This window comes from Thalia democratica, unplaced genomic scaffold (assembly GCF_965202585.1).
Source record: "Thalia democratica unplaced genomic scaffold, ktThaDemo2.hap1.1 HAP1_SCAFFOLD_123, whole genome shotgun sequence".
Lineage (NCBI taxonomy): Eukaryota > Metazoa > Chordata > Thaliacea > Salpida > Salpidae > Thalia > Thalia democratica.
The window spans coordinates 104,474-132,406 of NW_028139279.1; the positions used below are offsets into that span (position 1 = coordinate 104,474).

At 26.7% G+C, this 27,933-nt stretch overlaps 1 protein-coding gene, 2 long non-coding RNA genes and 6 other non-coding genes across 10 annotated transcripts; all 9 read left to right on the forward strand.

Moving 5' to 3' along the window:
- Nucleotides 1-569: 569 nt before the first annotated feature.
- LOC145845671 (uncharacterized) lies at nucleotides 570-11,886 on the forward strand. 2 transcript variants are annotated; one of them, XR_014370497.1, is made up of 35 exons: nucleotides 570-626; nucleotides 2,020-2,072; nucleotides 3,418-3,485; nucleotides 3,679-3,731; nucleotides 3,971-4,039; nucleotides 4,232-4,301; nucleotides 4,469-4,521; nucleotides 4,802-4,865; nucleotides 5,036-5,090; nucleotides 5,273-5,315; nucleotides 5,553-5,613; nucleotides 5,797-5,863; nucleotides 6,045-6,086; nucleotides 6,358-6,414; nucleotides 6,584-6,635; nucleotides 6,832-6,895; nucleotides 7,108-7,172; nucleotides 7,350-7,408; nucleotides 7,610-7,663; nucleotides 7,857-7,920; nucleotides 8,100-8,156; nucleotides 8,332-8,392; nucleotides 8,644-8,692; nucleotides 8,993-9,051; nucleotides 9,236-9,296; nucleotides 9,545-9,604; nucleotides 9,772-9,832; nucleotides 9,988-10,038; nucleotides 10,257-10,321; nucleotides 10,492-10,543; nucleotides 10,790-10,838; nucleotides 11,087-11,145; nucleotides 11,352-11,402; nucleotides 11,597-11,679; nucleotides 11,871-11,886. It is a non-coding gene; the product is annotated as an uncharacterized LOC145845671 (long non-coding RNA). The 2 variants fall into 2 exon arrangements; XR_014370498.1 differs by lacking the exon at nucleotides 11,871-11,886 and having other exon boundaries at nucleotides 11,601-11,679.
- LOC145845676 (small nucleolar RNA SNORD18) lies at nucleotides 5,140-5,209 on the forward strand. Its single transcript, XR_014370502.1, has one exon. It is a non-coding gene; the product is annotated as a small nucleolar RNA SNORD18 (small nucleolar RNA).
- On the forward strand, nucleotides 7,210-7,285 carry LOC145845677 (small nucleolar RNA SNORD83). Its single transcript, XR_014370503.1, has one exon. It is a non-coding gene; the product is annotated as a small nucleolar RNA SNORD83 (small nucleolar RNA).
- LOC145845673 (small nucleolar RNA SNORD31) lies at nucleotides 10,359-10,425 on the forward strand. The gene has a single exon (XR_014370499.1). It is a non-coding gene; the product is annotated as a small nucleolar RNA SNORD31 (small nucleolar RNA).
- Nucleotides 11,459-11,534, forward strand: LOC145845678 (small nucleolar RNA SNORD83). The gene has a single exon (XR_014370504.1). It is a non-coding gene; the product is annotated as a small nucleolar RNA SNORD83 (small nucleolar RNA).
- Nucleotides 11,887-12,095: 209 nt separating the features above from the next.
- Nucleotides 12,096-15,867, forward strand: LOC145845669 (uncharacterized). Its single transcript, XR_014370496.1, has 15 exons — nucleotides 12,096-12,160; nucleotides 12,348-12,405; nucleotides 12,652-12,716; nucleotides 12,897-12,952; nucleotides 13,181-13,237; nucleotides 13,467-13,522; nucleotides 13,708-13,769; nucleotides 13,956-14,010; nucleotides 14,219-14,296; nucleotides 14,509-14,578; nucleotides 14,755-14,822; nucleotides 15,003-15,090; nucleotides 15,261-15,338; nucleotides 15,513-15,572; nucleotides 15,803-15,867. It is a non-coding gene; the product is annotated as an uncharacterized LOC145845669 (long non-coding RNA).
- LOC145845674 (small nucleolar RNA Afu_300) lies at nucleotides 13,794-13,883 on the forward strand. The gene has a single exon (XR_014370500.1). It is a non-coding gene; the product is annotated as a small nucleolar RNA Afu_300 (small nucleolar RNA).
- LOC145845675 (small nucleolar RNA SNORD31) lies at nucleotides 14,620-14,686 on the forward strand. The gene has a single exon (XR_014370501.1). It is a non-coding gene; the product is annotated as a small nucleolar RNA SNORD31 (small nucleolar RNA).
- A 6,817-nt stretch (nucleotides 15,868-22,684) lies between the features above and the next one.
- On the forward strand, nucleotides 22,685-27,434 carry LOC145845672 (uncharacterized). The gene is made up of 7 exons (XM_082952786.1): nucleotides 22,685-22,799; nucleotides 24,178-24,266; nucleotides 24,830-24,997; nucleotides 25,275-25,501; nucleotides 26,109-26,260; nucleotides 26,674-26,768; nucleotides 27,133-27,434. Exons 1-7 carry the CDS (start codon nucleotides 22,685-22,687, stop codon nucleotides 27,379-27,381), a joined length of 1,095 nt encoding a protein of 364 aa, XP_082808912.1. The 3' UTR covers nucleotides 27,382-27,434.
- Nucleotides 27,435-27,933: the final 499 nt, after the last annotated feature.

Here is a 27,933-nt window from a genome sequence, read left to right on the forward strand (position 1 = left end):
TGTTCTTATAAGTTTTAAGTTTGTGCTGTGCTTTTTAACTTTAATTCTTCTATGTCAAACTATTGTTTTGAATGTTGAAAATTTTTGAAGTTATGGAAGTTTCATCTTTATCATTCTTCTGCATCCAGCCCACTACAGCACACACAACCTAGGTGAGTAAATAACTGTCTTATCTCTAGAATTTTAGTTGACATTTTAATTAATTATTTAAGTTATACTCTAATTTACATACAAAGTTATGTGTTTATTTTGATAAAATTTACATCTGTCAATAATAAAAATTAAAGATATTGTGTAAGGCTTCTGGCTAAACTTCTATCATTATACTATATATATATTTTATATCCAATATATATATTCACAAAATATACTTCTTAATATATAGTTGATAAATCATTATTTCTATTATTATTTCAATTTGTGCAATGATGACCATTACTTAGGACACCTAAGGAGAGTGTGACAACTCAATGTTTAAAAACCAAGTTATTTCCACACTGAGCACAACATTTCATTGAAATATTTATTTTAGAGTGGTATTATCAGATATTAATTAAAACAATTTTTGTCTAGATACATTCTCTGCCAATGGAACAATCTGTGCACATCCTCAGCCAGTGTGAAAGGTTGGTTACCAATAATTTATATTAATATATATTACATTAAGTATCATATTTTATGCTAAAATGGATAGTATTATATTAAAAATACTATATTATAATATACTTCATAGTGAATAATTACTAAAATTCATATTTAAATATTCATACAGCTTGAATATATAGTTGACTCAGAAAATGTTTAATAGGCAGAAAATAAGTATCTTATTAGCTTCATATTAGTAAGTATCCACTCAAGCTAATAATTATTAATACTTGATTTTCATCCTAAAGTTATTCCAAAATTTATTTAATGGAATTAAACCATGAGATTTAATTAAAGTTATAAATAGACTACTTCCTATCTATAAACTTAAAATTTTAAAAATTAATTTTATGGCATGTAAAATTTATTTTATAAAATGAAAAGAATTGGTTAAAACATTATGGTCTCTGTAATGCTGCATATTTTATACAGTTAGTTGTTCATCACATAGTATGCCATGATAAAGTAGAGCAAATCATGATTGTGATATTAGGGTTATGGTAAACAATTTATGGAGAAAATAAATATTGGGCTAAAAGTATGGACTAAAATGCATCCTAATAAATAAAAAATCTATAACTAGGTATGAGGCCACACATACCTTACAGAGGGTTTGAAGAGGTACCTAACCCTAAGCATGTATTAGTTACATGTACAATTTTACAATATCAATGTACGCTTATTCACAACCAAAAATAAAATATCTTTAGTAATTGTAAGACATAATGTATTATTGTTTTGTAATAATATAATATTCAGTATGATGTTTTCAAAGTAACATACATAAGCTTCTAAAAGGATATTTTAAAACTGGGTAATTTTCAAACTGATTCTTAGTAATAAAAAAAAATTTACAAGAATTAATTCAATCACTTAACCACCTAGCAGCTCTAAACCAACTTAATATACAACAACATGATTGTAAATGGGAATTGTAATTGCATTATATAAGTGGATAATAATTGAGAATCCAGTACATACTAAAAGAAATTCAGTAATAAGTCAACATAGTAATGTCACATAAGAATATTGAAAAATGATGAAATATAATAAATTGGTCAAATTAAAAATGAATTGATATTTAGATATTAAATGCTGATAAAGTGAAAAACTAAATTAAATTTAATTTCACAAAAAACATTTGAGGAAAATAATACCATGGGCCAAATTAACTTATAATTATACAAGTATATATTGTAATAAGAAATTTGTTAAATATAAATTGTGCAATGATGACTATTACTTAGGACACCTAACGAGAGTGTGACAACTCAATGTTTAAAACCAAGTTATTTCCATACTGAGCACAATATTGTGAAATAGAATTATCTCTAATGGTAACATACTTGAATAATAATATTTTTTGTTTTACAGAATGGCTCACACAGGAATGGAGATAAAGAATGAACCTCAAAAACTGCACTAAGGTGATTTTTGTTTACTATGGAGTAAAACAAATTATAATATAAATACAGAAATTAAATCATTTCATTTAATAAATAATACATTTATTCTTAAATGCTCACTAAAAGATTGAAACCTTTTTTTATTCTTTTAAATAAGGTTATCTATGGCCTAGTTAAAATTATTAATTGCTAATTTGAAGTATTGTATTTTCAATAACCAACATTTGGGCATACCTAGTAGAATAAGCTTATAATAAGAGTTAATTGTATTTATAATTATCTAAATTATATTCTTTATATTATATTTATTCAAAAAGTTAATTGACACTTATAGAAAATTAATGTTTGAATAACAATTAAGGGCATAGGGGGGGGGGGGTAAACACCCTTTTTTGGTTTTTGATCTTATTTTATAAAGTTTTTACTAAGCTACAAGATGCTTTTTACAGATTTAAAAAATTCAAAATAATTTTTAACATATAGCTGGTCAAAGTCAGAGACAACAATAGGATCCTTATGGAAGGCGCAAACTAAAACGTCAAATAACTAGAAATCACTAAAAATCTATCTCCTCCTACGTTTTTTAAGATAACTACCTCAAATTTTCAGGATATGTTCCTTGCAGTATTTAGAAAATTCTGTCAGAACAGAATTTAAGAAAATAAAAAAATAAAATTTTATAACAAAAAAACAAAAAAAAAACTTTTTTTTGTTTATTTTTTATATAAATTTTTTTTTTTTTTTGAAAAATTCCTTTGAAAAATTTGAAAAACAGAATTTTCTAAATATATTAAGGAACATTTCCTGAAAGTTTGAGGTAGTTATCTCAAAAAACATAGGAGAAGATAGATTTTTAGTGAAATAGTCTATTTTTGCCGTTTTAGTTTGCGCCTCCCATAAGGATCCTATTGTTGGCTTTGACTACAAATTAGTAGTTATATGTCAATGATGTTGAGAAGTATCAAGACTTAATAGATTAGTTGAAATGTAATAATAACATTAATATACAGAATTAAAAAAGTATCTAAAGTTTAATAATAAGTTGTGTAGTCATAAAATGACAATAGCATAGCTTAAGTGCTATTCATACCATAATTTCATTGTAATGTCGTACTAAAAATTGATACATGTCCTTGAATTAAAGTTATATACCATAATTAACAAATATGCAAATTAACAAAAATTAAACATTTTGCACATGATTAATGCATACGTGGCATTTGGTCAGAAAATGTCCAGATTCAAAATGTTCTATTTTGATCAGGACTCACTATGTCGATTCTCGTTTGATGATGCAAAACAACTAAATAATCTCTTAAAAACTTTTTGAAAAAAGTGATAAAAATATAACTTTGCTTTTTTGCAGATGGTGCTACTGAACTCAAACAATACTTGTGATGACAACTTGTTGTGAAGCAACTTTTCTTGTGAAAGGTGTGTAACTTGTATGCATTTTATTTAATTGTTAATTTAATAACAAAGTTATGATGACTTCCGTGCACCACTCTTGAATTTGATTTGTGTTGAAAAAAACCGATTTTACCCAAATACCTCTGAGCTTACAAATAAATTAAAACATTATGTTTAAGCTGGCTAACAAAGTTTTAAAATTTGAACATTTAAACAGATGCAGAAACAAAGAATGCAGCAGAATGAAAACAAGGCCTACAACGGTTTAAGGTGAGCCAAACAGTTTAAGTCAGTGTGAAATTATTTTAAACTATGGGCATACATTATGCTAGAACTTGGAAACTTTGACTGTGTTTTAACAAGTGTAGGTCGTATGCAAAATCAAAATAATTCTGAAACCTGCCTAGGCAGTGATTTTGGAATTGACATTTCATTAAATAATACAACAAACCTATTTGATATTAATTGAATAATTTTTGAGTAAATTATTAAATTTTAATATATTATAGAAGGAAACTCATAGAAAAAGAGAAGTTGCTCTAATGTCCATCGTAGAAGACAAGGGAAATATTGTCATGGTGAGTAAATAAATAAAACTTTTTTTTTAAATAATATTTTCAAAAAAATTAATGATGACTTCGTGCACCACTCTCAAGAAGGACAATGTGGAAAATTTACGAATTTTACCCAAATAACTCTGAATATTTTAAAATTAAAAAAAATAATATTATGATTATTTATTTGATGTCTAAACCACCTTTTATATGCAGATAACTTCCACTTTGATCCACTTACAGCTGTATTGGAAGCCCAAACTTAACACTTACAGTGCTTCATTAAGTGAGTATTATTGTAAAATTTTTTTTATTGAAATTTAAAGCTTTGATGACAATTTAGAAGCGCTTACATATATTTTTGATGACTTCTCTATCCCACTGAGCTTAAAGAGTAATATAAAAGTAATAATAAAACATTTATCATACAACTAACTTGTTTTTTTTTTACAGATAAGGACAATCTAAATGCCAATTTAGGACCAAGAGATTGCAAGACTGACATCGTTAGTTTTTTTTATCTTGATTTTTACCTAAACTTAAACAAAGTTTCAAGGATTTTATAAATGTAATCAAATTGTGCAAATAAGTTCCAAAGCTTTATTTAATTGAGTATTTGGCGTTCCCTTTGCAAAAACTAAAAATCTTGGCTTGCTATGTGTTCTTCACCTAAATTAAATGTGATCTACATACGTTGTCAATTGACATTCTATCTGGTAAAAAATAAAATTTATTACTTAAAAAATTGGATAATACCAAAATACTAACTAAAAATCAATCAAACAGAAGCTTCTGTGACAGCAGAATTTCCTTGCCATCTTATCACCACAAGAGAATACCCCTTCATAAGGTATGATAATTAAATACAATTTATTTGCACAATTAAGCATTACATTTAACATGATAGAAAATTTTTGTGTCAGATATGCATTGATGATACACCCAGCTCTCTGAAAAAATATTAATTCATTCAAAAAATGAAAATATTTTAATTGAGTAATATAACAAATTTTTTTCCAGAAATTTCCTCATAAACTGGACCTGAAGAGCTTGTGGTAAAAATACCACAGTTAAGGTGAGAGACTTGATTATTTGTGTAAATGTTGGAAATATGTATAAGCTTTTATAAATGATGAGATCAACTTCTGGTCCGTGTTTTTGACACCTAATGATAACAATAGAAGCTCTGATAATAATATAGACCATTAAAATGATTAAATAAGATTTTTATTTTTTTTAAAACTTATTCTTTTACAGGTTCAACTCCAACAGTTGTATTCAATTTCCAAAGCATCAAAAGGTAATTGAGTTAACAATATTTTATAAAATACTGTCCTCAAAGCACCATTATAATGCATATATTAATCTGTGGTTGTCGAACGGGACTAAATAAATTATGTGTTGTGTTTGTGGGTGAGTGGGCAGATTTAACATGTATTTACCCCACTCAAGAACATAACATACATAACTATAATTATTTCTGTTTAATATTAATTTAATAGTGTTTAGTTGTTTAAATATTAAATAAATTCCACAGAAGTAGACACCCCCTTCATAACCTCAAACTGGTATAGATGCACACAAACTCCGCTAAACTGGTTGGTGTTTGATATTTTAAAAGTACTTTTTTAAATGATATATATTAAGCAATGATGATCTTTTGATAGGGACAACTGATAATATTAGTGATTATTTATCGTTTTCTGAGCCTACAATTATAAATCAAGTTATGTATTGTATAGTTCTGACTATACAAAATTTTTATATAAGCTTTATTCTAGAACAAGTCAGAAACAACCAGTACCACGAAGATTAACCAGATGTAATTGTGAGCAAGAAGTTGTAAAGGTAATAATAAAATGATATTTCAAAACAATCTATTTACGCACTAAACTATATGATGAGATTAAAGGCATAGTTCACCTGAATTACTGGGATGACAACTTACTTTGCTGAAAATAAATAAATTTAAATAACCAAAACTAGCTGTTTTTATCATTAAAAATTAATGTCCTAAAATTGTAAACAGGTTCACCATCAACTTGGATACTCGACCAATACAGCTTCTAAGGTGATTTTTTTTTTGTAAAACAAACTATCTACCCTGTTGTTGCTTGTCTGTCAGTTTCTCAATAAACTAAAAGCAGATTTTTTATATAACAGGAAAATTAAATTAATTTACATTTAACCGTGCTTGATTTCGCAACATTGATGTTTGAAAGCCTCCGTGATGTAAATACATTTAAACAAACCAACTTAAATATTAATAAAATTAATACTAAATGAATGATCTGTAAAGATGGCTATATAACAAGTAATAAAATGTGTTATTAATTTTCCAGATTAACTATTCACCAAAAGTTGATTAAAGAAACTAGGACCACAAACATCAACAAGAGGTAAGATAAAGTTAATTGAAATTAATAATAGATTTATATATTGTAAATGATGCCTAACAATCCAACTCTGAAGTTAAAATGTGGTTTTCAAATGAACCTCTGATACAAAATATAATAAATTAGTGTTCAAGCTAGCAGTTACAGTGGACTAAACTTTAAAACTTTTCAGACAGGCAAAAACTTTGTGTGAGAAGACAAAACAACCAACAAGTTCTTATATGGTAAGTCCAATTGACTTGACTAAACAAAAAAATTAAGCAGCTGATGATGTTAACTTAATTCTGCCAAATGTATGCAATTTTTAGTAGGATTTGCAAATGATATGAACTACCGTTCTAAACTGAAGCTTAAAATGACACTAAGTATAAATCATAATTAAGTAAAAGCTTAATTTGAAACTTGAATTAATTTATTCAGAATCTTCTGTCAAACCATGGAAAAAAGCCTAAGAACAAGATGGCTAAGCAATACAACTGTTAAGGTATGTTTTTCATTATTTTTTATTGTACTATTAAGAATTATTCAATGATGTTTTGGTAATTTGCGTCTGACGAGCTAATAGGTGATGGTTGCCTGCCATTAATTAAACCATTAGTATTCACTGTTGATAGTAATTATGTCTGAGATGATACTAAAAAGTTTTATAATAAATATTTAGTAAGCATGAAATAAATTATTAATATTTTATTGCAGGCGCAGGAGAGCTACCAATAATTGAACAACCAGGTAGAATTGAAAAGCCAGCATTGACCAATAATGTAAGCATCATATTAAAATATGTATTTATTTTATGAAGTCACAAGATGATTTGAATAGTTAACAGTAGCATATTGCAATGTAGACCGTGATCTATCACCCTTTTCTGATGGCTCAAAATAAAATAAAACACCAAATAAGTATATTTGAAAATATTTTAATCATAATATTTTTTGCAGCTATGACGTTGAACAACTGAATCAAGCACAAGATAAGCACTATAGATTGGCAATTTAAGGTTAATAAATGTTTATGTTATTTAGTTAATTATGTTGAACTAACTGCAATGATGATGTTTCCACGTTCGCAGTTTCCACTGAATACTTTTTAAGTAGATGACAGCGAAAATCTTCCTTGGATGTCTGAGCAGTTTATAACATAAATGTTGTTTTTTTCTCAAAAATTATAAGTTCAACTAACAATTAAATTTTTTTGCTAGAATTCTTCCATGCCACTGGTCGTACATTTGCAAATTTCCACACTTCAACAAAAAGTGAGTTGAAATTAAAATTTTTGTCTAAGTCATTTAATCAAGTAGATAAAAAAGCAGTGATGATATTATCTGTCAATCCCCAGAAATGAGATTTTTCATGTTGAAAATTGCTAACTTTCTGAGCTTAAATAATAAATAGTTATTCTAATATCAATAAGTTGAAAAATATTCATCAAGATATATATTTTTACAGAGAACGAAACATTTGTGCTGAAGTATCATTTACAATTTTCATCTCAATGATTTGAAGTCTACAGGTGAATGTTTTTCTGAGTTTAAAGTTAATAAAATTATAAATATAAATGATGATAACCTGGAATTACCGTCTGAGATAATTATTATTGAAGACAACAATAAGGCTGTTTCTGATTTTGATAACTAAATGCATTAACTTATGCCTATAATTAAAATAATGACATGGAAAAATTTTTTACAGAAATCAGTGTCTGCTGCATATCTAAGTGGCCCACTGCCCAATATACCACTAAATAATGTAAGTATTTTTGATGTATCTAAATAAAATAAGTTAAAACCATTTGCTATGATGACAATTTAGAAGCGCTTACATATATTTTTGATGACTTCTCTATCCCACTGAGCATTAAATCAATAATTACTAAACTTTTTAATTTAGATTGTAATCTCAATAAACAAAAATAAAATTTTAGGTCAAAATAACCCAATGTGAAGCAAAAACATGATCAAGCCAACAACAAAAAATAAGTAGAGGTATGTTTTAAATAATATTTATCTAATATTACTAGAATACTAAATAATAATTTTTGCATTATTTAAGCCGACTAGTTATCTTTCACATAGATAATTAGCGACATACGGTGCATACATTGAATACAATACATGGTCTGAGTATATAAGAGATATGTAACTCTTCAAGACTGATTTGTGACAAATTTTTAGTTAAATTGAAATTTTGATTGTAATATCGTAGAAGCGAAATTTAAACGAGTAACTTTTTACAGAACATCTCTGAAGCCTAACTAGCCATAGGAGATCTTGAAATCAGCCAAGGTAAGAATAAAATTATCAATACTTATAACTTAAAAACATATAAGGTTATGGCACCACCCACACCAGTTTCTATGTTTATAGGCTTATAACTGTTGATGTATTCGTTCCAACGTTCTGTTGGAGCTTTTATATTGAGTGTGACGATGCCGTGACCTGAAATCAAATAACCTTTGTCATAGTTCTAATAAAAACACATCATTGTTTTATTAGTCTCCACTCAAAGTTACATTCTATTTTTAACTATTATTTCAATAAGTGTTTCAATATTTAGTACAATTTTATATATGTATATAATTTTAGGTTAACATGCAACCAATGGCGCATATGTAACTCTTCCAGGGACAACAAATTTGTTTGAGGTAAGTAAATGTTCTAATAAATTGTGAATTTTCGTGTCTCAATCCAAATGATTTGTACATGATGTCTAACAATCCAACTCTGAAATTAATATGTGGTTTTCAAATGAACCTCTGATACAATCAAGATTTAAAAAATGTTTATATAGAAAAAGTTTCAAGGTTATTAAGTAAAATAATTTTTCAGACACAACAATCTCAAATTGAATCAATTCATAAACTACTGATGGGATACCTTCTGCTTGGATGTAAGTTTTATTATAAATTAATTATAATAAATATTACTATAATTAAAGCGCAAATAAGTTCCAACGCTTAATTCAATGAAGTAATTGGCGTTCCCTTTGCGAAAATTAATTTAGTAGAGAGATGTGTAATTGTCAAGTAGACAATGCTTGGATGATATAAGGAACTCTCTAACATTCTCTTTTCATAAACATAAAAATATACTTAAATTCAAGTTTGTACAAATATTAACTTTTCCAAATACTTGTAGGACTTCAGAAAATATTACCAGAAAGGTTAAAGATCCTCCGAACCAAGTACATCAGTGAATGTAAGTTTTTACACTGCATTGATTAATTGCGCAGTTATGTTGAACATGATAGAAAACTTTTGTATCCGATTTTTACTGATGATACACCCAGCTCTCTGAAAACAAATAAAAAAATAGTAAAAATGAATATTTTGTTATAACAAAGTTATAAGCTGTATTATTTTTAGATTGATGCCCTACCTGTCCGATGCAGTGTCCAGTCCTACCTGTCCGATGCACATCTTAACGGTTAGTTAATAATTTATTTAAATGTTTATCATTAATTATAAATGATGATCAATTTCAACTGATCTCATTGATGATTTTTTCGTCAGCTAATATAAATTCATATTAAAATTATCAAATTTAATTCTAAGCATGTTTTAAATAAAACAATTTTACAGATATGTGGAACATCAGTGCATTTCTCTCTTCAGAGATTCATGCTGGAGTAGGTTAGTATACTCAAGCAAATAGTTGAATAAAAAAAATAAAATAAAATAAGATAAGAAAAATTTCAATTATATAGTAAGCAGTGATGATATTTTCTGTCAATCCCCAGAAATGAGATTTTTTCATGTTGACAATTGCTAAATTCCTGAGCTTTATAATAATGAAACTAATATTTTGTTTAAATGAAACTTGACTGGGATTAACTTCTATGATTTTTCAGAATACCGGAGTGTAAATCTTCAGCGTCCTTACACTCATATCCACCCCAATAGAATAGTTGTAAAGGTCAGTTGTATTTTTTATTATTAAATATTTAAATCAAATTTCCAATGATGACTTCAATGTCGCCCCAGTCTGAATTTCTCTGACGACTGACTTGTTCTGAAACTAAATTACAAAATGTTTTAAATTATCATTCATATAATAACAAAACACTAAAATATCTTATTTTTCAGATTGTACCAATCACACTACAAAACTACTTATGAACGTCATACTTCAGATATAGTGAGTCAAATTATAAAGAAATAAATTTATAAAGGTTTTTTCAAATGCAGTCAAATTCCTGCTCAAAGTTCAATTTTTTGCTGGGCCAATGCTTTGATATAGTAACATCTAAATCTTCACTTGCCAATTGTGCATGTAATTCAATTGAGAAAAGTGAATTTTTAGTGACATTTAAACATAGTTTTACTAGGAATATTTACCCTAATAATTATTATTTGAACACCAATTGCTAAAACTTTTTTGCAGTATTAAAAGCTTGGAAAATGCAACTGTCCGTTTGATCAAACCAATCAAGGTGAGCGAAACAAACATGATATTAATTAAATTAAATATCTTATATCAATGAAGATACTCTATCCTTGCGCTCATAGTATTGCAATGTTTAATATAGTTACAAGTATCTTGGTACTTGTAACTATATTTGGCGTTGCAATGTGTAGACAACCGGGGTCTTCATATTTTGAATATGGGACTGAGATATTAGTTTATTATAAATACATGAGACTAACATAATACAAAATTAAACAAACAATATTCATGCAGGTATAACCTAGAGTTTTGGGTGTATTATGGAAGAAGTCCCTTGTTTTGAATGCATTAAGGTAAGTTATTATTGAAACTAATATAACGTAGTAAAGAAAATATAAAAAGCTGATGATGCTAACTTAATTCTGCCAAATGTATGCAATTTTTAGTAGGATTTGCAAATGATATGAACTACCGTTTTAAACTGAAGCTTTTTGACAACTTGAACAATAACAATTTAATTAACATAAAAAACAAAAATTAAGTTTGCTACGTTTAACAGGTAGATAGGTCAACCTGAAGCACTGCCTCACACACCCAGACCAAATCAGTCGTAAGTACTTGTAAGATTTCTAAATAATTTTGTTTAGTAACAAATTTAATTTCGAAGTCACAAGATGATTTGAATAGTTAACAGTAGCATATTGCAATGTAGACCGTGATCTATCACCCTTTTCTGATGGCTTCGAACTAAATAATTGAAAAAAATTTATTTAACAAACAGCTTGATAAAATCTAATTTTACAGCTAGCAAGACTGGACAATTTCACAATTATCAATAAGAACAGAACACTAACCAATGCCCCAACCAGAAGCTGCATTCATTTCAGGTAAATGTCAAATATCTTATTTATAAACAATTTACTGCAATGATGATGTTTCCACGTTCGCAGTTTCCACTGAATACTTTTTAAGTAAATGACAGCGAAAATCTTCCTTGGATGTCTGAGCAGTTTATATATAACAATTTTATTATTCGAACTATATAAAAGAATAATAACTAACACACTCTACACAACAGGCCTCCTAGAATGACAGTTGTAATGATGTTTCAAAGTCCATCAGTACATGATAGGTAAGTGAATTTTAAGTTTTTAGTTCGTAAATTTTTTAGCAATGATGATTCTGTCTCGTTCGTCAGACACAATTTTGTTGACCCATCTCTAAGTAGTCCTGAGCTTATTATATTTGTTAAAATCTCGATAATTGTAAGAGAAAAAATACCAAGCAAAAATTTCTGCAGATGCTTGCTTAATTTGGAACAAGTAACAATGATGCATTCGAATGTCGCCAATAGAATTGCCCCAATCGGTACGTTTTAGATTGTAGTTGTTGTTTTTAACAAAATTAATATATACTATACTAAACTATATGATGAGATTAAAGGCATAGTTCACCTGAATTACTGGGATGACAACTTACTTTGCTAAAAAATAAATATATTATTATATTAGAGAATACAAAATACTTAAATAAGTAACGCTAAGTTTTATTACAGAATGACATGACTACGTGATGTGACCAATCGATCAACACAACAAGATTTTAAATATGAGGTAATTGATTTATTAATTTTGCATGAATAGAAACCATAAATTTAATACCCTGTTGTTGCTTGTCTGTCAGTTTCTCAATAAACTAAAAGCAGATTTTATATATAACAGGGAAATTAAATTAGTTTACATTTAACCGTGCTTGATTTCGCAACATTGATGTTTAAAAGCCTCCGTGATGTACATACAATATTTTTTAAAATTAATTGAACATGATTAACACAATATTAAAAGTCTTTATTTTTACAGATTCTTGTTCAATAGATGCCAGCTAATTTGAATGAGAATGCTTGTCTAACAGCAGCTCAAATTTGGTTAGTTAATTAAGTTATATTAAACTTGATGTTTTGTTTTGAAAATTTGTAAATGATGCCTAACAATCCAACTCTGAAGTTAAGATGTGGTTTTCAAATGAACCTCTGATACAAAAAAAAATTCTTATATTAAATTTTTTGATTTTCAAAATTTAAGATTCAACAATGATTTAATTTCAGGCTTTCTCCTTCAAAGTCGTTTCTTGTGGAGATTTATCAGTTTGGCTTCTTACTAAGTGAGTTGATCTTTTATACTTTATTTTTAGCGCAAATAAGTTCCAACGCTTTAATCAATGAAGTAATTGGCGTTCCCTTTGCGAAAATTAATTTAGTAGAGAGAAGTGTAATTGTCAAGTAGACAATGCTTGAATGATATAAGGAACTCTCTAACATTCTTTCCAAAATATATAAGTAATTTCTGCTAACTTGATTGTATAAAAGATTAATAAGCAACATAATTACAGATTTTGTATGGATTTCCATTCTATATGTACAACCCATCTACTTGCATTCAATATCAGGTTAATTAAATTTTTTATTTAAATTATTCTAAGGCATTGGTATTGAGTTTTAGCCGTTTTGTATCGTAAAGGGGTAAAAATTATCTGGTGCTATAATAATATCAGAGAGAAATGTGTAATTGTTGCTTATTATTTGAGTGAACAATATAAGGGATCTCTCATACAAACATTTAAAATTTTTCATTACTATCAAAATATGTGAATTATATTAAATAATTTAAATTTTTAGGTCGAACTCCGAACAACTCTGAATGGATTTTTGAAAGTATTGAATTTAATAAAAAGGTTAGTACTATAGTTAAAATCTAAATAAAAAACAATTATATAGTAAGCAGTGATGATATTTTCTGTCAATCCCCAGAAATGAGATTTTTTCATGTTGACAATTGCTAACTACCTGAGCTTGAATAAATAAACACTAATCGTTTAGCAATACTTTGCTGCATAGTAATATAAAATTTTTATTTCAGATGAAAACAAATCTAGTTGGAAGCCAGCCAAGAAGTTGCCAATGAGATTGAATTGAATGCAGGTAGATAAACCGGTTTGAATTTAAATTTATAATAATTTTTTAAAAATGAAGATAAACTTGGAATTACCGTCTGAGATATTTTATTATTGAAGACAACTATGGCTGTTTCTGATTTTTGTAAAAAAAAAAGACTAAAAGTTGAGTTTAAATAATTTGCAACTAACATTAAATTAAAATTTAAAACAGGTATAACATGCGATGATTGAAGTAACCAGACTCATGCTGGAGTATTTTAATCCAGGTAATTTGTAAATATTTTTTTTATATGATAAAATAAACCAGGTCACAAGATGATTTGTAGTATTTTGCATTTTGCAATGTAGACCATTTTGCAATGCATTTTGCAATGTACAAGTAGCATTTTGCAATGTAGACCGTGATGGCGTATGTTCTGATAAAAATTAAATAAAAATTTTTACAACTGTAAGTCAAGTCTTTTTTTTTTGCAGATACCGGCTTCGATATTTTATGGATACCTGCTGTCCACTGAAATAGCAGAAGCTAATGAAAACAAATTTGCCTAAAAGGTGTGTTTTAAAATTTTATCAATTATACTAGGTATTAAAAATATTCCATGATGTTTTGGTAATTTGCGTCTGACGAGCTAATAGGTGATGGTTGCCTGCCATTATTTAAACCATTAGTTTTCGCTGTTGTTAGCATTTATGTCTGAGATAATTTAAATGATTAACACTTAATTAATGAAGCTTAATATATCTTAAATTAAGTAATTTTACAGTGTTCCCAGCAAATCCCCAGCTAGTCTTTTGAAGTACTCATATCAACAAGTTGTCCAATTGACAACAAAGGTAAGTTGTGATACAAGTTAAATTTGTTAAAAAACACATATTTTTCCAATGATGACTTCAATGTCGCCCCAGTCTGAATTACTCTGACGACTGACTTGTTCTGAAACTAAATATTAATTGAAAAATTAAGGGAAAATCTCTATTTTAAAAGTGCTAATTAAATCTTGTCTTAAAAGGTTGAGCCAAAGCAATCCTGTGAACACAGCCAGACAATGAGATCAAATGATTGGAAACAACTGCGAAGGTAAATATCAAATTATGACTAATTGCAGTTTTGTAATAAATAAATTCAATGATGATTCTATATACCATCTTTCGACTGAACAAAGCTATGTCGAAAATTTTTATCTGACAATTAGCAAATATTAAATTCTGATAAATTCCTTGAAACTAATCATTTATTTTAACAAAAATGTTTTCACAGAAACTGTTGGGTATACTTTTGATTGCACTGGTCTTTTCCATCTAATCACAAAGAGAATTCTGATTGTACTACCTTGGACATCAACTAGGTAAATACGATTGTTATTCGTGTAGTATGTAAAGTAACAATGATGATTTTTTATACCATCTTTCGACTGAACAAAAGCAATGTCGAAAATTTTATATCTGACACCTTACCTTAACCAAAAAAAAAACTTAAATATTTCGAAGTTGATAAATAACAGATTTTTATCTACAGTGTTCTGTTTTCAATCGCGATTTTACCAGTTCGTTTTCGAGTGAAGAAATCGGGAAAGACACCCTGATAACTAATAAGGTAAATTTGCTTACTTTGCTTATATATAATAAATTATATACCATAATGATGAGCATTCCACAAGACAGAATGAATTATTTGTTGAGTTGGGTGAGATCCTGAATGGTTCAATAAATACAAAAATAAATAGTTAGTATCAAATAAATCTTAAATAAAACAATCATATTTTTTCAGGTGCTGCTGAATTGAGGACGGAGATGATCCGACGAGCACAGAAGCTGCGAAAAAATTCAGGTAATTTAATATTAAAATTCAATGTTTACTTTTACTAGCGCAAATAAGTTCCAACGCTTTATTCAATGAAGTAATTGGCGTTCCCTTTGCGAAAATTAATTTAGTAGAGAGATGTGTAATTGTCAAGTAGACAATGCTTGGATGATATAAGGAACTCTCTAACATTTCCTTTAAATTAAAAAATATTTTTTTATGTTTTTTTCAAATAAAAACAACTTAACTCTCAACAGAAAACCAGCAGTCCATGATGTGACAAGGAGCAGCTATCGGCAGGAGCAACAACAACAACCAGTCCTCATTTAATTTAAATATTTGTGTAGTTCTGTGAATAAATTCGAAACAGTACATTTGCTTTGTTCTTATTTGTAAAATATTATAATCTGTTAAACCGTACAGATTCGTCATTGTCAGCGATACGATTAAATTGATAATTGTCTACTCAAAACTAAGTGCCTGATAGGCCAATAATACGGTGGTTGTGGCTGTGAAATATACCAACTATCTAGATACAAAATATATGAAACAATAAATAATTTTACAATATACCATTTTCACTTAGTTGCCTTATGTTGATCGTCACGAAGGTTTTTGAAACTTACTCTATATTAGTCACGATGTAGACTTTCTACATATGTAATGAATACAAACGTAAATAATTGAAAATTTTGCAATAGAAGAGTAATAACTTAATTCCAAATGTTACAATTTATCATTATAGATTAAGAAAAATCCCTGCTTAATTAACTACGTTTTGCACTCAGTGGAACAAAATGCAATAGCTGCAAAAATTCCGTACAATAATTTGTAACAAAGTTAATAACATCCATCGATAATGCCAGGCCCTAATGCAATTTCAAAACTAACTTGCGCGCTTGGTACAAAGTTGATTGAGCAAAAATCTTTCCTGAGTGACTAGAAACTTCCTTGAGATCCTTTAAAATCGTAAAAAGTTAATATTATATAAATAAATTATAATGTTAATCTAACAAGTTGAAAGTGATGAATTAACTAGTCGCAAGGGTAAAATGAATCTTAAACTTGAGAAAGAACCAAAATTGCCTTAAGTTAAAAACGAGAACGATTTTCTATTATATTCTTATAGCGTGTAGTAACACTTAAACAGTATAAAATAGTGTCAGATCAATATAACATAGTTGCCACACTCAGTAATACCTTCCTTGGCAATGAAAACAGATCTGCTTATAATTCAATTTTATTAGTTATAAATTTAATAAATTAGTTTATAAATTGTAGATCAGTTCTATTAGTTTTTAGTATATAGATAAGAGCAACATTTAATAAAAGAATAAAAACCAACTATATTCGCTATTTTCAAAATCCCTTATTGAACTTTTTATATAAGAATCCTATTATCTGAAGTCTAGCTAAATCCATCTTAAATAATTTTCTTTGATATAGATTTATATGGCAGAGTTTTAAAATCCAAAATTTCGTAATCTTATTTACTTGTAATTGTAAACGAAGAAAACATCTGCCTAATACAATTCCGACGCTTTGAACATTTATTCAAAGCAAGATTGTACTTAAAATAAGATAACTGAAAAAATTAAGAAAGTTGAAAAAGGAACAGTTTTTGTTTGTTAACGTGTATATTCAAACTTCTTAAAAAACTTCTGGTAGAATATTTAATGGTATTTATTTAACAGTTTTACTCTTTTGGCACAATTTTTTTAATTTCAAATTAAATGTGCTGTAAAAGAATCTAGTTAAACTTTTTTTAAACTAAAAGAATAATAGGTAAACTAATGCATGTTTAAAGACGTTTATAGAAAACAGTATCTAATTAATAGTTAAATAAATAATAACATTAACACATTTTTACTTTTATAATCTTCTGTGTCCCAAATTATGTTGAATAAATTGAAAAGTTTCTTTTCTATATTCAGATATAATACACTTATTGAAAAGGTTGTAAAACATTACAAATAAAATTTTTCTATGATAAACATTATAAACCAAAAAATCTATATCTAAAGTAAGTACTATTTATAAGTAAGTCTTTGCGTAAATTTGTATGGAAAATTTATACATTAGGATGGTATTGCAGTATTATAAACTTGGATAAAAGGTGACAACATTGCATTGTAGCAATTAAATTGGTTAATTACAAATCCGTTTTACTTTACCTGTAAAGTTGAATTTGAATTTTTTTTAAATACAAGTAAAGATTTGATCAGATAACTGTGAGTCGTTTTTTCTGATAAGCAACTTGTAGTTTCAATTTAATATCTGTTTCCAATGTTATTATTAGACTTTAATCATGCTCAAGCGATCTGCATTTTGCAAATAAAATACATCTTTTCGTAACAAAAACAGAACTTTATTGTATTTAATTTAGTTCAAAATAGCATTCAGTTTTTTACTTATAATCGGTGGCTGGATATAAAATAGTAGGTTGACTTTGTTTCTTTTTTAATTTAAACTGAAATAAGTACAGTTTTATCTTGCCTCTACAAAAAAGTCTACCAGTTATCATCATAAAAAGAATCCAACAACGATTAGCTAGTTTACTAACCTTACAAAAACTTTAGTAAATATAAAACTTAACTTTTACTAACTATTAGCTATTAAAAGTTTTAAGTTTAAAGAAAAATACAATAAAATTATATAAAAATAATTACAAAGCAAACTTATATAACAACTATACATATAGAACTAAATGCAGAATAAAAGGACTAAAGATAGAAGTTTGCAGTTGCAATCTCAATTTTGACTTTTATGTTTTAATAGTTAGTTTTGTTTTACACAAAACTTTTTAGCTGTCTGCAAATAATCTTGTTAATGTAAAATAACTAGGACTTTTTAACTACTATTCAAGCACGTATGATTTTTTTGTTAAATTACTGCAGTTTACGGAACACATTTTTGTTTTAAAAAATACTTGCAGTTTTTCAATCAAAACAATAAAATAATACTAAATTAAAAAAATTTGAGGCTGAGTATTTTTATAATATCCAATTTACTTTTATTTTATACTCTAAAGTTTTAATTTAGCTCCTTAAAAGTTTTCAAAAATAAAGCCATTAGCTGTAGGTTAAAAAACAAACCCAATACAGTAAACTTCTTTTGCAAATATTTACAAAGCTTGTTTACAAAACTGCAAATATTTTTTTTCAGAATTGCTTTTAGATTAGTTTCAAAATAAAATAGTTTTACTCCATGGTATAAGGTAGTTTAAAGAATGAAGTAATGTAAAAATATCGAAATGAAAAAAACTTCTTTATGCTTTAAAAATTGCTTTTGAAACTCCATGCTTACTGACACAAAATATTAGAAAATTAGAAACTAACAAGGGTTCAGAATATATTTAATATAAAATCAGTTACATAAAACACCTCCAAATACCAACAGTCAGTTTCTTAAAGTTATCAGTGTATCTAATTATAAAGTAGTACTTGCTCAGATTTATGATGCATAAGTAATTATCTCGTCGGTTTAGCATCAAATTTTTTGTTTTCAACTTTACGGTGTGGTAAAAGATTAAATTCTTTCCTTAATCTTAAATTAGATAAACATATACAAAGGTTTTTGTAACGTCCATTTTCATATGAACCAATATAGCAGATTTAGTGGGTTACCAATTTTTTTTATAAATTCTTGCAAAATGTTTGATACCAGTTTTGAAAAATCTTTGTTTTCCCTAATTTTAATGGATAATGTAATTAAGTGATTATTAGCACTTAATCAAACTTTGAAAACAAACACTAAAAAATACTAAAATTGTGATCTAAATTTTTATTACTTCGTATGCAAAATTTAGTATTTTAATTTAGGATAAAAACGATAACAACTACATTGTAGTGGACATACTGAAGTAAAATTATTCAAATAAATCCTTTGACTTTATTTTTAAACATACGAAGAAACTAGTAAATACAACTACTAATTTAGGTATTAAAGTGTATTATTAATAAAAACCTTAGATTGGCAATCGAAGAGCTTATAAAGCAGAAGTACTATATTTATTATAGAGAGTCTTTTGCTAACATTAAATGTTGCTTTACTGTAATAACTTTAGTTTAAATTAAATGTTTCTATGTTTTTGAAATATTCTGTTACTTAAAATAGAGTTGTTTTGTTTTGCCTTTAATTTTGAATAGTTATATCTGATTTCCAAAATCATAACATTTTATTTATTTATGACTAATTCTGTCATTGTTTACAGTGTTAAATATAAATACTAAAATTTCTTACATGCAAATAATGCAATGTATCAATTAAAATATTTTTAGTTTTTGATTATAAGTTAAAGTTAAGAAGTTACGTTGTGTAAGATTCCAAGTAAAAATAATGTTTTTAAAAGATACAGCTTTTAAGTTGAATAATTCAGCTAGTGAAAGTCTTAAACTCAGTAAAAACACTTATTAAAATCAAACTTTGAATAAAGTTTGAAAAATAAAATTATAAACTTTTGATAACAAAAGAACGATTAAGTGTTTTTAGATTCTGCTATTACAAAGATTGTAAGCTCTAACTTTTAAGTTTTTAAAACAAAAATCTCTCTACCTGTCTTCAGAGGTAAGTAGTGAAAGCAGGATAAAAAGTTTTAAGTTTTTATTAGTTTGTTAAATATCAAAAATTATAGTCAAAAGAAAAGTAACTAGCAATCAAAGCGCAAATCCATAAAGATATGTTTATTTTCAATCTAAAGCAGTTATTTTGTCATCATTAAACAAGTTTGGTGATATAAAGAACTATGAATATAAACTTATTCAAAAGTTAATGATTTGCTGACATTTATTTAACATTTATTTTTCTATAGTTATCTAGTTCCTAAAAGATAACTTTTCAAATACTACAAAGCAGAAAGCTTAGAAACAACAGTAAAGTGCTTTAAGACATACTTTGTATAGGAGTTAAATAAAAAAATCTTTTTTCTATTAAATTTTAATTCCATAACTTTTATTGAACATCTGTACTTACAATGTTTTGTAGGTTTAATAAAAATTTAAGTATTAAACATATAAAACATATAACTATAGGTTGAAGTTTATCTATAAACAGACCTAAATATTAATTTTTTTTACATTCTTTTTTTAAGGAAAATTAGTCATCAGTTTTTTTCTTTCTTTTGTTCTTTTTTTTGTTTTTAATTCTTTTGTTTTCAATCTGCCTTTATACTACTTTTTAATACACTATAAATTTTACTTTACTCTATATGTTTTTGTCTAAGTATTAATATTTTCTTAACGCGATAAGTTTAACGAAGTTCGATTTGTTCGTAAAGTAATCTCTCAAAAAATAACAATACAATATATTTTAAAATTTATTGCAAGTCAAGTTATTTTAATTTTAGAAACTGGTTTGGTTTACAAAACCTTTTTGTTTCAGTTATTACGTCTTTAGGCTAGTTATAGCTTAATATTTCTTAGGTTCAAAACTTAAACAGACTTTAGAAAAAATGTTCAATAAAAAAAGTGTGTAAGGAATATAAAAGCATGAACTCTCTGGGGAGAAACAGTAATGAATTAAAACAATAACAATTATACTTATCTTTTCAAAGTTATATAACGAAATATGATACTAGCTAGTAGTTTTAATTGTGACACTTAATGTTTAGTTGCTTTGTTTAAGTTTTTTATATTTCGTAAAATGTTCAATTTTTGGTAATGTTGTTAGTTTTTATTCAAAGGCATACGAAAAAGTACTTTATGAAAGTTTAAAGATAAACTTGGTCAAATGAAGTTGAAACTTGTAAAGTTTAGAATGATATAACAGTTCATTATAAATTTAACAATTTTAATTATTGTAAAAATGTATTAAAACTTTAGAGCAGAAGTAGAGTAGAAGTTTTTACAACACTATTAGGTAAAAAACATTCTTATGATTCGTAAAATAAAGAACTACTTAAAAAAAATTGTTTGCTTTATTTTTGATCAATAAAAAAAGTTCAAAATACTTTAAATTATAAAATTTTTCAACCAAACCTTAAAAGTATTTTTAACTATGTACAGTACAAACTTGAATATCTACTTAAACGAAAAAACGAGGTTTTTTTATTGTAGTTCAAAACTGTTTGAATAATACTGAAACGGTTTAAAAACGTTTAGTGAAACGTTGAGTATTAAACAAATAATAAATACTTTACGACCTATTTATCAATCACAAACAAAATACAAATACACGAATTATTGATCATAAACATGACATGTATCTGATTGAACATTAAACAACTGTGTAAACAAAAACTTCAAAACAAATGACTTTATTTAAATTAAACTTCAGTTGACACTTATCTGTTTTGTACTAATTTTGTTTTGCTTTTTACAACAAATTCTGTATTTTTCGTTTATAAAACATTAAGTTTATAGTGTTGTTGATTTATTATTTTTATTGGTTACTTTTCTGTTATTTTAAACATAATTAGATAAGTATATACAGGTAGCACAAAAGGTGCAAAAAGTTTAGAATTACAGTTTCATCTTTGTTCTTTTAAAACATTTTTAACTTTTACAAAAAATACATATCAGAATACAGCTACGTCATAGCTAAGAAGTCGAACTTTTACATTCTTTTGAGGGAGTTATTTAGATAAGAAAGCATGTTTTATTAAACCTACTTCAAATAAAGTACTTCATTTTAAAACAACTTAGTTTTTTATAGCGTCCTTTCAATGTAGTAGAAATTTTGAGTTGAAACTTTTTTTTTAAGGTTGTTGTTGTTTTTTAAATTTTGATTTTGTTATTTGTTTTTAAATATTAGTAAAGATTTTATCATACTTAAAGTTGTCAATTTTCATATTTTATAATTAAAAATAAAGTTTGAACTATACTATATAGAAAAGCTTTCATTTGTTCTGTATGTTTTTTTACTAAAGCACTTTGATACTATTGTTTCAAATAAATTAAAAACATCGAAAAACTAAATCATAAAATGATAATAAAGAAGAATTCTATTAAAGTTTGCTTGCATTATTTAAGTAAATTTAAGAAAACCCAATCAAGGTAGAAAAATACCGACTTCAACAAAAAAAAACTGTCAAGATTTTTCAGGGGATTAAAAGTAAAATTAAAATTAAAAATAAAATTTAAACTTTACTTAAAAAAGCTTAGATCAACAACTGAGTTAAGTTTTACAGAATACATATAAAAATGAAGACGTTAGTACTGTTGGCCCTGCTAATTGCAAATACTAATTGCAAAGAGTTTCATATCGAGGGAATACCCTCCGACAGACCTCTGAATATCGGCCATCGTGGAAGCTCAGGTTTTAATTTAAATACTTTGTATAAGCAGGGTAAACATTTATTGTATAAAGTTTCATAAAGTAAATCGTTTGAAGTTTAATTTAAGTTTAAGAGACTTTGTTAAAAACGTCTGAAAGTCTTAGTATTCTGCAACATTGTACTTCAAAGGTAAAGGTATTTTTTAAACAAGCTTAATTGATTTACATTCAAAAAAAATTTATACATGACAAATACAGTACATTATATTACTTAGTTGAGTTTTTTAAAGCTTAAAAAAGTCTGTTGAACGTATGAAAATTTAAATTTTAATAAACACATTTTAGTAAGTATTCGCTTTTATAAAAAATCAAACAAATTGCTTTTAGAACATTAGCTTTAATATGAGCAAATAAAATAAGTTTTTGATACTTCATTATTTTAATATCAAATTGATTTAGCATTAAACAATCTCTGAGATCATTTTATGTTTTTAACAATTAATTGTGCAATACAGTAGTAAAAAAGACAAGAAAGTATGTGATTTATGAAAAGTATTTTGAGTTTGTTTAACAAACAAACTTTAAAATCCATTTTTTTACTTGTATTTGAACCGTGGTAAGCTGAAAAAGTAAAATAACAAATCTAAATAAATAAGTAGGTTTTTTTCGTGGAACAATTTTGTAAATTAAAAATTTAAAATTGCCGCCAGTTTAAACAAATTACTCAATTTGTGGTCAACGAACTAAAAACAAGTTAAAATATCATATATAAAGCTTAAACAAACATTTTAAAGCCAAATACTAAGCTTAAACAAATACTTTGCATGTTTGTAAAACATACAAAACGCTTTACTAACGCTTTACTAAAAGACATGATTTTTAAAAGCTTATAATGTATACTAAGAAAAATCAAATGATGTAACAAATTTATTTTTAGTAGTTTAAAAAAGTTTTAAATATATAAAATTTTAAATTAATTCTTAACTAACAAAAATAAGCATACTGAACAATAAACAAAAAACTGAAAACTTTCTGTTCAAATATTTATAAACAAAATTAACGATAACTGTTGTTTTGTATTGAAATAAAGTAAAACAACAAGATTGTTTTAGAATGATTCTTTAATTTTAAATTAAAACCTATTAAATATTTTATTCTTAAAAAAAAGAAAAAATAATTACTTCACTAATGCAAATTATATTAAACAGTAAGTTCTTGCTTGTTAACCGGTATGAAGAATACATGCGTTTTATACAAATCTATAGTATTGCAGTTTTTGTCAGCTTATAAAAGTTGTTGGCTATACAGAAACAAAATATTTCACATAAACTTCAAATGTACTTATGCTTAAATTAATATGTTCTTGATATTTAAAACATTCACAAAGTTCAAACTTCAACTTTTGAATGCATTTTCACAGGAATGTTACCGGAACACACAGTTGAAGCGTACAAACTAGCAATCGATCAAGGCGCTGATGTTATTGAATGCGATGTTTGCCTCACTAAAGTTTGTTGATTAATATTTAAACCATAGCGTACTTGTCATATAGGATAACTAAAATTTTATTTGTAGTAAAAATTCTAATAAAGTTAGAATCCTACTCTTGTGTTTTGTAGTAAACCTTCTTTAACAATCCACATGTCACTCTTTGAGAACTTTCGTGCATAAACAATTTTTAAATTTCTTTTAAATTTCTAAAAGTTAACATAAAACTTTGAAAATTATAAGTGAACACGGTTTTAAACTTTTATTTACTTTAAAAAAGTCAACAAAACATTAAGCTCATTAATAATTTTGTTTTATTTTTTTTTATTGGTATTTTACACATTTTTAGAAATTTATTAACCTCTAAATGTAGTGTTAAAATACAATTAAATGATTTATTTACTTTTCAACATCAACACTCTTAGGTTTTACTTCTTAAAAATAATTAGGAGTTTTCCCAATAGTAAGTTAACTGAAAAACACAACTAGCGTCTTTGGATGATCTTTGTTTTGTACACTTATCTATACATAATTAAGCTGTGCACCTGGTTAGAAACGCTTAAATTATTATTTCATACTAACAGGATATGCAGATGATCTGTATGCACGACGCGTGGCTCTCCACGTCAACGGACATCGAGGATAGGGAGGAATACGAAGATCGGAAGAGGAGCCAGTATGTTGGCGGGAGGAACAGAACCGACTTCTTCACCAACGACTTCACGCTGGATGAAATTAAAACTCTGTTTGTTGTTAGTTTGTTTTATTTTCAGGATTAACAAGGAATCTTTTTTGATACTTTTTATATTATATAAACTATGTTTGTAAGTTTAAAGCATGTTCTACTTATTTAACTTTAAAATACGACTTTAGTCGTTTGCAGTACTTTATAGATACTATAGTAAGTAATAAAGATGTAACAAACAACTAAACTACATATTACAAAGACCTTTTAAACCTTGCAAAAAAAAAGAAAAAAAACAAAGTTGTAAAATCAAAACAGAAACAAAACTTTATAAAAAAAAACAGAAGCAAAGTAGGGACGGAAGGGACAAATCATACGACGGGTTGTACCGCGTCCCTACATTGAGAGAGTACTTGGCAACAGCGCAAGAGTACCAAGCAAACGAAAAAGTAGGGGTTTACCCCGAGTTGAAACAACCCTCCTACTTCAACGAGTACATTAGTGAGATGGAGGGGGAAGAAAAGAGATTTGAAGATCGACTCCTAGACGTGTTGATGGAGTTTGGTTATAGGTGAGAGTTTATTTTAACCACAGGGTGGCAATGTTGAGCAGTAATTAAATATAATTACATACTTTGTTGACAGTTTTTCCGCTGAATGATAGTGGAGACCTTTTTAGTTTTATAATTCGTCTTGTATGTTACAAACACAGAATATAAAGCACTTAAATGTATGTTAATTAAAAAAAGTCATTTATGCTGCGAAGCATAACTAGTTTCTTAAAATTAACTTTTCAAATATATATTTAAAAAAAAAATATTCTCTAGATTTTTAAAGCTTGTTGATAAAATGTAAGAACTAAATATTTACCAACTTACTAGTAATAAAAAAAAAATTGAATTGTATATCACAAATTAGAATATAAAATGAATTATGATTCTTTCAATTTTTATTCTATCAACTTTACTTCCAAGAAAAAATATTGAGTTTTCCATATATTTTCTATACTTAAAAGTCGAAGAAATAATAAATAAACAGAAAAATCCAAACTAATTATAAGCTTAAAAACTTATTTTTTATAAAAGTCTTGTTCTCAATTACTAATATTTTCAAAACATGTATCTGCTAACAAATGTAATTGATACAAAGCAAATAAATACAATTAGTCTATTTTCACAGAGATGAAACGCAAGCTTGTTTCATTCAGTGTTTCGAGCTTGAAAGTCTGGAATATCTGAGCAACAAAACTAAATTACCCCTCGTTTATCTGACAGGAAGTAGATTGTCGGATAATAAGTTATCCGAAATATCTCAGTATGCTTATGGTATCGGTCTGTTTCATTTATATTCTAAATATACATTTACCTTTTGAAATCCTCTTAATTTATAAAAAAGAATTTTAGACTGTAAGCTTAAACCATTTAGATTTGATACGATTTTACAAACATATTTTTGCATTTTACTTTTTTTATTGAAAAATACTTTGCTCTTTTAATTCAAGAAAAAAATGCAATAAATTTATGAATATATGCAAAAATTACATGTCTTTGAAACACTAATTCAATTAAATTGATTCGACTTATACGTAAAACTTTACTAATCAAATCAAAATACTCATTTATCAAAAACAATTATTTTAACCGATTTATATTTAAGCATTTCTTTAGCCTTGAATTTAATAAAAAGGATATACTACTACATAAAAAAAAACTTATAAGTATTAAAAGTATTTAAAATTTACCAGGAGTTTCGAAAAACGTCATTGTACAAGTAGGTGCTGATAACCACATTTTAAGAAACACCACTTTCATACAAGATTGTCATGACCAGGGATTAAAGGTTACATACTATTTTAAAAAAAAGTAGTACAAAATGAAGCTGTATTTATTTTGGGAACTTAGTACTCAAAAACTTTTTTCACTATTAAAAAAGAAGTCATAACATTGTTTGATAACAGTAATTCAACAAAAAAAATCCTTAGATAAAAACAATTTTGTTTAACTACATGAAATGTTTAAAAACAAAACAGTTTATTTTAAGGACTAGTAAGTAGTTATTTCAAATTAAAGAAAATCAGCAAAGACATTTTCTTTTTTATCTGGATTTCGGATACTATAAAAAGCTTCAGGTATTATACAGTAACAAGGACTAGCGTATAAAACTCTACAACACTTTTTTATGTAAAAATTCTAAATACTTTTAGGTTCACGCTTACACGTTCAGGAACGACCAGCTACCTTTTGACTACGGTATGGATGCCAACCAGGAATACCTGAAGTTCCTGAACATGGGCATTGACGGCTACTTCACCGATTTCCCGGCATCCCTGAACAACTTCTTTGAAGGCGTCAACTGCCCAGAAATTCCCCAAGACAAGAACGATTGTTGGGCGATCAGGGCTAATTTGTTTGTGTTCATGCAAGCTTTGTTGTTATACTTTTGCTTAATATAAAATTTTATTTTTGATTCTTTTATCTGCATTTATAAGTTATTTCAACTTATTCTTAAAAATAAGTTTTTATATTACTTGGTATTTCAAAAAACTGTAAAAAATGTAATACTTTGTTGTTTAAAAACATTCGTAATGCTTTTTATTTTATTTATGTCTTACTACTACTGTGACGCTTATGAAATAATAAATAAAATTACTTCAGATGTGTATTCATGTTTGATAAAAATTTTACTTGCTTTGATTACTTATACTTTTTTTTAACTTTTATATTATATTTTTTTACTTTAAAAAATTCAAGGTTTTTTTTTAATCTGAGAAACTAAGTTAAGTAAAGTAGGTATTTGTTTCATAAAGATTTACCTTAACATTGTTTTCTTGATAACATAAAAAAATTAATCTTTATATCAGTATAAAAGTTTTGGTTATCTTTTGTTAGTTTTATGTTATTGTTTTTTGTAAGGTAATACAAACTTTCAATCGTTTTAAACTGATAATCCTTACTTTTAATTATATGGAACCTTTAAAATTAATAAGATCTCGTATTAGATATAG